Raw genomic sequence first — 10,473 nt, forward strand, 5'->3', positions numbered from 1 at the left:
TTTCCACTTTTATATAAAATTAAATAAAGTAAAATATTTAAAAAAATTAAATTAAATAAAAACTAAAAAAAGATTAGCAGGATAATAAAGAAAAAGAAAAAAAATCAAATAAAAAGTTAATAAATAAACTAAAAGAGTTAGTTATATTGTTTTAAATTTAATTTTATAAATAAATATATCACGATCCAAAACAAATAAACTGTTTTTACCCAAGTTCAATTGATAAGTTTGAGATATTAGTGCAATTTGCTAAAGCACAACCTAAGCTTGATGCACCGATTGCCCCAATTTTATTGTATCTTATTAAATATTGAAAATATATAATTAATTAGTTATTTAGATGGAAAAAATGAAGAAAAAATATGAAATAATAAGAAATGAATTAATTAAAAATAAAAGCAGATATTAAAAATAGAAAAATGAATTAAATTAGTAAAGATAGAAGAAAGAAAAAAAACAAATACAATAAAAAAGAAGAAGAAAAATAAATTAAATAAAAAACTAATAAATATTTTAAAAGAGAGTTATTATGTTTTAAATTTAATTTTTTTAAATAAAAATATCACAACCCAAAACAAATAAACTATTTTTACCTAAGATGAAGTATCAAATTTGAGAGATTAGTGCAATTTGTTAAAGCAAAACCTAAGCTTGATGCACCTTAATCACCAATTTTAAAAAGAAATAAATTAGTAAAAATAAAATTTGTAAAAATAACAAAAGAAAGACAAAACTCATAGCCAAAGGGCAAGACAGGCAAAATAGTCTAGTAAGGAGCAAATCAAAAATCCTTCATGTCCGCTCCCCACTTAGAGTTCATTTGGGTTAAGATTCTTTAAGTATTCTCTCTTCCACGTTCCATACTGGAAGATATACTTAAAGAATGATTGTCGACTTGGCGTTCCATATACACAAGTCTCAATCCGAACCAACAAATGAAATCCATATCTAATGTGGTCTGGAACAAAAAGAAGGAAAATTAAATAAATATTATATTTTATTATGTGAATAAAGCAGGATTTATAGTTTAAATTCATTTTAAACTATACTTGCTCACTATAAATAATCTAAAATTCAATAATTGGTATACTTAATAAGCATAAAAATAAATAAAAATATAAATAAATATTATAAAATAGTTAATTTAAGAGTTATTCTGAGTGCATATTTATGTGCAAGTATTTCTATTCTATTCTATTCTATCACCAATTTTATTCCCACTTTTTAAATATTAAAGAAAAAATATATTATTGATTAGTTATTTAGAAGGAAAAAATGAAGAAAAATATCAAATAATAAGAAATGAATTAATAATTAAATAATAAAAGTAAATGTTGAAAATAGATAAATGAGTTAAATAAATTAAGAAACATAGAACAAAAAAAAACACAAGTGCAATAAAAAAGAAATAGAAATTAAATAAAAAGCTAATAAACAAATTAAAAGAGTAATATTGTTTTAAATTCGTTTTTATAAATTAAAATATCACAATTCAAAACAAATAAACTGTTTTTACTAAAGATCAAGGGTCAAATCTGAGAGATTAGTGCATTTTGCTAAAGCAGAACTTAAATCTGATGCCTCGCTTGCACCAATTTATTTAGAACTTTTTAAATATTGAAGAAAAAAAATAAAATATTAGTTATTTAGAAAGAAAAAATGAAGAAATAATAAGAAATGAATTAATAAATAATAAAAACAAATGTTGGAAATAAAAAATGAGTTAAATTAAGAAAGATAGAAGATAAAAAACACAAGTTCAGTAAACAAGATAAAGAAAATAAATTAAATAAAAAGCTAATAAATAAACTAACAAAATTTAAAAATGAAATATACCTAAGATAAATATGGAGAACCTAATGAGATTACAGTGAAGAATTTAAAAACTTTTAACATTAGTAAAAATAAATTTAAAGTATATTTATAAAAAAATAAATAATTACTTCTTATAATTTTCTGTAATAATTAATCTATTATATCATTTATTTTTTTTTTCAAAAATATGGAATAGATTTATGGAAATTTAATTAATTAATTATAAGTGGATATAAAGAGCAAATTAATTATATGAAATTTAAATTTGCTTTAAGTAATAGAAATCACAAAAAAGTTAGGGTAACATTAAATCTTAATATTTCTATTTTAAATGTGAACTTAAAAATATTGTTGGAATCAGAGATAGGATATAAAGGATAATTAGAATTCGAATTCACTAGAATAAAATAAATTTTTAACATAATAAATAAATAAAATTTTCAAAATTTAATTCATTAGATAAACAAATCCAAAATTAAAAAAGCATTTAATTTTATATAAATAATACTCTCTAGCAATTAGGATAAAAATATGTATACTTACTTATAAACCTCTTGTATAGATTGGATATAAAATCACTTGATTACTTGTTAAATATTTGTGTATGAATATTTATTTAAAATAAATTTTCTGAGTTATGTTTTAAATTCATAAATTAAATAAATAATTATTTTTTTAAAGTTATCTAAATAAATATCTTCAATTAATCTTCAATTATTTTAGACAAAGTTTTTAAGATTAAAAATATTTTCTAGAAGAAATAAGATAAGATAATATTTAAATGATAATAAGACAGGCAATAAAAAACACAGTTAAATTTTTAATTTCATAATTTTATATTTTCTAAAATGTATTATATTTATAATAAATTTAATAATTTAAGTATTATTCCATTTGAGTTGCCACCTGTTGCGATATAGCTAAAGATAAATATGCTAAATAAAGAAATTAGTGAAGAGAAAAATAGGAAATCCACACCAAACATGATAAAAAATGAGGATATTTTTCTGTTAGAGTAACTTTCTGATTAGCCACTAACAATAGATAAAATGATATAGTAGTAAAGAGCAAGCAAACCAATCATAATTATGCATGCAATTGCTTTACCTATTTTTCTTTTTTTGTATAAAAGTTGAATGATAGCAACACTGATAACAATGATGACAAAATTGATACCAGATATTATCAATATCTACTATTCTTGATATGACTAGTCAAATATGATCGATATAGATAGTGAGTGAACTACTCTTAAATAAAATAGAGAGAATCTGAAAGCTCTAGATTACTCGTTACTGTAAACAAAGAATATACTGCTAAATGAGTGGAAAATAAGGATTTTTTTGATAATAGAAGCCTCTTACAATTTTTTACTGTTTTTAGATTCTTTTACAATATTGAAAATTTTCTACTCATCTTCATTTTTTTATTAATTTTAAATTTCTATAGAGTTTGCTTTGATTTCTTATGACTCTTGATCAATTTTAACTTATTATTTGATTTATTATTTATCTGTTTATTCATTTTAATTAATACACAGATCTAAGATGCTTTAGTTTTAATTTAAATTCTCCTACTCTAATTATGGTGTTTTATTATATTGTTACTATATGTATTGGGTTTATTGATTGGTAATCTAGTTAACTTAAATATTTAATTAATCTCCAGCTTAAATAATATTTATATTTGATTAACCTGCAGATTAAATCATATTTGATTTGAGCCATCTATTTGACTACTCATTTTAATCATTTTAATTCTGTAAATCTGGAGATAATTATTTTGATTTCTGTGGAATGCTCCTTCTTCTTCTTTTTATTGGAGACATTTATTTTTCCTAAGACACACTTTATTCAATCTGGCCAATATTAACTAAAGATAAAGGAGCTATTGTAGAACAAGATAAGAATTCTTATTTAGAATCTAGCTACTTACCATACCAACATAGTCCTAGTTGAAGTAAAGTTGCTGAACCGAGGATCCAAAAAACTGCATACTCATAGAATGTCGTAAATTTTGAGATATTTTATATACCTTATGATCCAAAAGCAGTTTCTAAATTTTGATTACTTAATACAAATTTAAAGTCTTCTATTATTGTTGTAGGATGCTGATCTTTGCAAACGCAAGTATATCTTCCAGATGTGCTAGAATTTATCAATTTACACTGTGAATTACTCCACTTTTAGGTAGTTTACTATTGCAAGCAAGTTAAATTATTTTTCGATGGTTTTATATTAGAGAATTAAAGTTAAAAGGAATTATCAAAAACAGTGTTTGGACCATTTTATATGCTTTAAATAGAAGGTTTAATAACTGGATTAAGAGATATTTAGATACCTGGAGTTTGATTTTAGATTTAATTAGTATACTGCAGAAAGCCATCAGTTTAAATGAAAGGGTTTGAAGTATAGTTAGTTAATACTACATTATAGATATTTGTATCATTTTATTGAGGTTCATTTTACATATACAAATATCTTTAGAGGTTTTTAGGTGTTATTTACTCAGTATTCAGTGAGATTAAATTTCCATTTAAGTTGAGCTAACCTTAGTTTGGAAGGGTAATATTATTTAACATACTACCTATTTAATCTGCCATATTTATTTACTACTGCAATAAATTTGAAGGTAAGGAAGATGCAAGAGCTCTTAAGTAATCTGTTGAAACATCATCACTTGAATTCATGCCGTTCAAAATTCGTTTTCCATTATTATTACTTAGTTGGTCCAGTATTAAAGATATTGTTTGAGTTGTTGAATTCACAATTTTAAATGAGTCAACTAAATTCTAAAGAACGATATCATTATTATTTAATAGCTTATTATTTATGTTAATTTATTTTTATTAGTTTTGTAATATCAAGCTAACTTAATCAAGTACATTTTAACTCTAAAGTGATTATGTAGAAGTGAGAGAAGCTTGAAGAGTTGCAACAATTTTATTTGAAAATGTTGATAAAAAGGAAGAGTTAGGAAGTAGGTTTGTCTGATTTATTATTGCTTAAATTAGAAGCACCTTTTTTTAGCTAACAGAGTCAAGGTTATATATATTTGTATTTTTAGATATTTCTTCACTGATCACACAAAGATTTTTAACAATATCACTGACCCCAAAATTACTATTTTGTAGAGCAAGTGCTTAATCTAACAAACTTAGAAGTGCTTACTCGTCCTATTAAAACGTAGCCACATCCACTTATAAAGTGGTATTATAAATAGCTAAGTATGAATCCATAGCTTAAGCCATTATTATCAATTTTCCTGAAGGAAGATATGTAGTAACTGATGAAGTTAGAGTTTGATCTTACAATTATCTTCTTAGAATCTTTTATGGAACTAATATTTCTTATTTTACATCAGTATCATAGTTGTAGTAGAAGAATTAATAAGTCAATGGATTATTATTTGTGATACAATTAGTGAACGAGATAACAAATTTTGTTGTTAATGCTTAACCGCTTGAAGGAGTAATAGAAAGTTAGCAGTTTTGAGGAGGAATATTTACTTTAAAATTTGTTACACTTAAGCTTGGCATGATATTTTCAGGGTTATAAACTGTGAATCTTATTTGGATAAGAGGGTTTACTACATTTAAATCTGAAAAGTAGTCCCAAATTCTAAATTTAACTTTCAGGTAATCAAATTTTATTACACCAACTACGAAATTATTGTAGAGAATGGCTCCTGCGTATGTGAGAATGTCTGAGTTTATTTTCGAATCATAAATGAGAGTTGCAGAGATATCGTCATTAATATTTACTTTTTATATCTAAGAAGGATTATCAAATTTGACATACAATGGAGGGAGATCTATCTCAGCGAAGATTGTTAAGATCTCTGACTAAGCAGATCTTGTATCTTTAGACCCAGTGAATTTAAATTATAGTGTTTGGTAAGGGTTAAAAGTACCTCCTACAATTGTAAAAGTTTAAACATTTTATGGCACTTCAAATAGAGTATTTTTATAAGTATAACATTAATTATCTCCGTTTTATGAGCCTATTACCTTGCATGACCAATTGAGTTATATTCCTTATGGAGAATTAGGGTCAAGAACTTCAAAATCTCTAGCTACTCCTATTAGAGCCAAATTTCTCTTATAGTCTACTAGCTATTCTTGCCCATTTTAAATGAAGAGTTAAAGATTAGATAACGAATAAGGAATTGAGAGATTGTATGTAGTTGTAAGTGCTTAGTTCGTGATTATAAATATTTACAACTAAAATATTTTATTTAAAATAGATATTAATGAATTGTTTTTGTTATAAAAGTTTACCTAAATATCTAAATTACTATTGGCAGAAAGAACTGAGTAAGGTGGAATATCGAGCTATAAAACTTGGCTTTTGTATTGAGTTAAATGTTAGTTGAGAGAAGGTAACGCTTAAGATGTTATTTAGATGTCATAAATATCTTAATAAGAATTTATTCCTGATAAACCACATTCTTAAGTAAAGAACATAAACTTCACTTGCAAATCGGCATACCTTTAATTTAAAATTAATTATTTTCCAAAAAAGTTATTTAAGAAGTTTTTTTATTTTTGTTTGAAATAAAATTTGATTGAATTTTTAGCTTTAAGATGAATTGATCTTTGAAATATTTAAAAAATGCTATTCTTTTTCTTTGGACATAATTTATTGATTTATTATTAAATTGAAACGATTTCGAGAAGAGAATTTGGTTTTTATGAAAGATAATAAATTATTTACCTGAATAAGGGAGGATATTAATTTTGAATTGAGCTTACAGTAATTTATTTCGTACTTTTAACATAACTAGCTGCTGATGTTGAGCCACTAAAATTAGTTTTGAATGTGTATTGTAATTTTATAGCTAAATTTGTGTCTGGTGGAGTTGTTTGTTTAGGTATAACTAAGATTTAGCCTTAATTAGTATTTACGGTTTGGATTATAGCATTTAAATTTTAAACAGTTTATTAATCAAAATTTTGTGCCTGATCTAATACCCATTTAAAATTTAAAAAACCTCTTCCAGCATCGTTTTTTATAGTTTGAATTTTAAAAGTAATGTCATTGCAGTAGCTTGTAACTTAGTCATATTGAAGGGTAACTTCGCCAGTGACAGATTCTTAAACAACAGATAATAGATATATAGTATCTATAGGATCTTGAGCTCCTTAAAACTTAAGTACCTATGCTGTACTAATGATATTAATTGTGTCTGTAGCCATAATATTAGTATCTTAACCTTGATTTTAAAATTTAATAGTTATTTCTAATAATATTAAAAAATAAAATTACTTAAAGTGACAATTACTTTGGATGAACTTATTGAACAAGTACTACTACTACTACCTAAAAGTGCAATTGTAGAAGGATCAAAGATCTGGTTACATTAAAAATTAGGTATTGGTATTAAAGTAAGTCCAAACTCAAAAGTTATTGTGGGCTCGGATCCTGAAAAAACAGCATTAACAACTGCGATTTTGTTATTACTACGAAAATAAAAATTGATATCCCTTTGATCATTATTGGAAAAGCATTTCCCGTTAGCATCTAATTGCATACCATCAAAGCAATCTATGCAGTTTGTACTTTATGAAGAAGAGCAAGATCTGCATGTACTAGGACAATTAAAGCAACTCTTATAATTAGTAAGATTGCATTACTAGCATTTGCTATCTAAAAGTTAGTAATTGTTTGGGCAAACTTAAACACACTCAAATTAACCTTAGTTAGGAGTATTTAAAATAGGATAATAACCACTTTTACATGATTTACAACTCGTTTTTAAGCCATCACTGCAAGTTTAACAAGAAGAATAGCATGCCAGACATTAATTACCACTTAAATAACCTGAACATTAACAAGTATTTGACTAAGTTTTAATATAATTAGTAGCACAGGTATCACATACATTAGCCTATGAGCATGAATCACAATTTTACATGCAGTTTTAGCATACACCTTATGAATCTAAATACTAATTAGACTATGAACACTTTTGAATACATTAATTTGTACTATTAATATTCATATAAACATATCCATTTTTGCAGTTATCACATGTTGTTGCATCAGAACATTTATCACAATTCGTTATACAAGGTTAGCAAATCTATTCTGTAGAAGCTATAATATTTAGATATTAACCTGGATTACACTGTAACATGCACTTACCTGAATTTAAATTGTAACCATCTAGGCATGTTTAGCATACACCTCCAGGACAAACACCAGTACAGGCATATGGGCACTATTGAATTTAACAATAAAATGATAAAATATTTTTGAAATTAACAAATTTGAATGAAAAATTTAATTTAAATTCATTCAATTTTTAAATAATAAGAAATTTTATGAACAAGAATTTTATTTTTTATAATTCATTTTATGAAAATTAATCAAAAATTTACCTAAAAATAAAAAAGAACTTCATAATCCGTTAAAGCAGTAGACAGAATATTTGAATTCTAAAAAATTTCAAACTTAATAGAAGTTGACAGAGCTGTTGGAGCTACTGCTAAAAGAGGAATATTCACAAAAAATTAACTCAATTTATATCCACAATTATCATTTTAAATAGTGGGGAAATCTGCTATTTAAAATTCCTTTTAATCATATTATTTATTCTACCAAAAAGTAGTCACTTTTAAAGAAGTAGTCATGCCTGGAAAAATCAAACTAAAACTGATATAAATTGAGTCCAAATATTATTAATTTGCACTAAAGTCTATATCAAGTTAAATTCCAGAATTATAACCTGAAATTGTATTAGAACATTAAGGCATTCTTTAATTAGATGATGTAATAGGACTTTTAGTTACTGTATTGTAATATTTCCAATAATCCATAATAAATTTATCTTTAAAATCCGTTTTTGATGCAATCATGCACCTGTATCCTAAATTTATTAAAAAATTTAATAGTTAATTATAAAATTAAAAAACAAATGTAATTGAATACCTAAAGCAGTTGAAGGTTTTGGATTTTTAAGTGTGTTAGTGCATTAAAACTGCTAAGCGGTGGTTAAATATACTAAAAAGACTATTTAAAATAAAAATATTATTGTAAGTTATTTAATTTGTGAATATATTAAATTTACAAGCAATTATTATCTGTAGCATCATTCCCAATCCCAAAATGTTTCAATTAGATTTTGTTTATTAATTTATTTAATTATATTAATAGTGGTAAATCAAATCAAGTGTATAATTAAATACAAAAAGTTCCTTTTTAGACAGTTACAATAATTATAATTTAATTATTATTAATTGCAAGAAAAACTTATCAAAACCAGATACTCCCCAGAGCAAGCAAAATTAAGATTATATAAATTTTTCTTTATTTATTCGAATTTTTATAGACTAAAACTAATCAATCTTACCATCAAAAAGCAAGTTATATATATATGTTTCATGTATAGTAAATCTTATGAATATTTAACTGAGAAGAATTTTAAATTTAATAAGCCTATATTATATCCATATTTTTATCAAATAAACAATTCCATTCATCTTTAAAATATTTTAGTTTCTATTTGCAGGAAGTAATATTTGAACTGTTACATTTTCTTATATAATATATAATTCAAATATGTGTTATTAATTAATTTATAATTTTATTTGCTTGAATGAAAGAATCCACTAGTTTTTGAAACCAAATATAGTCTAAAATTTATTTAAATATTTACGCACTTAGTTTATTCATAGTATTAATTATTTTTAACTTGACTTTTGCTATAGATTGTTGGTTGAATGATAAACGTCTTTTTTATAATAATTTTTAAATACAAATGATATATTTTTCGACATTCATTTGTTTGGCTATTACTGCTTAAGGTTGATTATTAAAACTGTAACAAATTTTAGTAAGGATAACTAAAAAGAAAATTGTGTACTTTATATTGATTAATATGTAAAAAAATCAATTACGCTTTATTATATTACAATCAAATAATTGAAAATTTACTTTAACTTATATATTTTTACATTTCCTTTTATCCATAAAAAATGTGGACAAAATATGTCATTAATTATTATAATTTTTAAAACATTTAAATCTTACATAAAAATTTTAAATTATGCTTTTTAAATATTAGACTGCTCGCCATAACCTTAGAGACCACTTTATATGACAACATGCCTTTAATCCCAAAAAATACTATCATATAATTGAAATGATTTAAACTAAATTTCAAGGGCATAATTGTTTCAGATAGATCTATAATTATTTTTAAATGAATATTTATAATAGTATTTATAAAATAAATTCTAATTTTTGTTATTTATGTCAAGCTTACAAACATTTAATTCATTCTAAAAGATAGATGATAAAAAAAAATTACAAGCTTAAAAATACTTCTTATTTTTGCATGTAAATAAATAAATAATTAATAGCATGACTGTTTGAATACAATAAGATACTTTATTATTTCTTTATAAAAGAATCATACAAATAATACCCAATAGAAGAAACATGATGTAATATTCAAAAAAATAATTTGTATATGATTAACATTTTTAACATAATTAAAATAAAATTTAGTTTAAAATTATTCTTTTTTATTGCGCTTTAAAAAATGGAACAGTTACCCTTTTATATTAGCATCAAAATATTAATATTTACCTGTTTCTTTTATTAAAAATACAAATTACAATATATAATAGATAAGGGGAATTATTGCCGGTCA

General features: G+C 23.7%; 4 protein-coding genes across 4 annotated transcripts in view; 1 reads left to right on the top strand and 3 right to left on the bottom strand. All coding sequences in view use genetic code 6, as the record gives it.

Moving 5' to 3' along the window:
- Window positions 1–781: 781 nt before the first annotated feature.
- On the bottom strand, window positions 782–946 carry TTHERM_001087961 (hypothetical protein; the record flags this gene model as incomplete). The annotated part of the gene is made up of 1 exon (XM_012798071.1): window positions 782–946. One exon carries the CDS (start codon window positions 944–946, stop codon window positions 782–784), a length of 165 nt encoding a protein of 54 aa, XP_012653525.1.
- A 756-nt stretch (window positions 947–1,702) lies between these two features.
- On the top strand, window positions 1,703–2,071 carry TTHERM_001087963 (transmembrane protein, putative; the record flags this gene model as incomplete). Its single annotated transcript, XM_012798072.1, has 1 exon — window positions 1,703–2,071. One exon carries the CDS (start codon window positions 1,703–1,705, stop codon window positions 2,069–2,071), a length of 369 nt encoding a protein of 122 aa, XP_012653526.1.
- A 570-nt stretch (window positions 2,072–2,641) lies between these two features.
- TTHERM_01088000 (REJ domain protein) lies at window positions 2,642–8,826 on the bottom strand (the record flags this gene model as incomplete). The annotated part of the gene is made up of 6 exons (XM_001017892.2): window positions 8,748–8,826; window positions 8,198–8,685; window positions 7,083–8,037; window positions 6,531–7,029; window positions 6,095–6,305; window positions 2,642–6,037 (listed from the first exon to the last, which is right to left on the bottom strand). Exons 2-6 carry the CDS (start codon window positions 8,672–8,674, stop codon window positions 2,642–2,644), a joined length of 5,538 nt encoding a protein of 1,845 aa, XP_001017892.2. The 5' UTR covers window positions 8,675–8,685; window positions 8,748–8,826.
- Window positions 8,827–9,977: 1,151 nt separating this feature from the next.
- The window catches only part of TTHERM_001088000 (hypothetical protein), a gene marked incomplete at both ends in the record, with an annotated part of 609 nt that continues 113 nt past the window's right edge, over window positions 9,978–10,473 (bottom strand). The window contains 2 exons of the mRNA XM_012798073.1: window positions 9,978–10,004; window positions 10,410–10,473. The exon at window positions 10,410–10,473 is cut by the window's right edge and continues 113 nt beyond it. Of these exons, the coding sequence (XP_012653527.1) occupies window positions 9,978–10,004; window positions 10,410–10,473 (91 nt within the window). The remainder of the gene's footprint in view (window positions 10,005–10,409) is intronic.

Source organism: Tetrahymena thermophila (assembly GCF_000189635.1).
Source record: "Tetrahymena thermophila SB210 genomic scaffold scf_8254606, whole genome shotgun sequence".
Lineage (NCBI taxonomy): Eukaryota > Ciliophora > Oligohymenophorea > Hymenostomatida > Tetrahymenidae > Tetrahymena > Tetrahymena thermophila.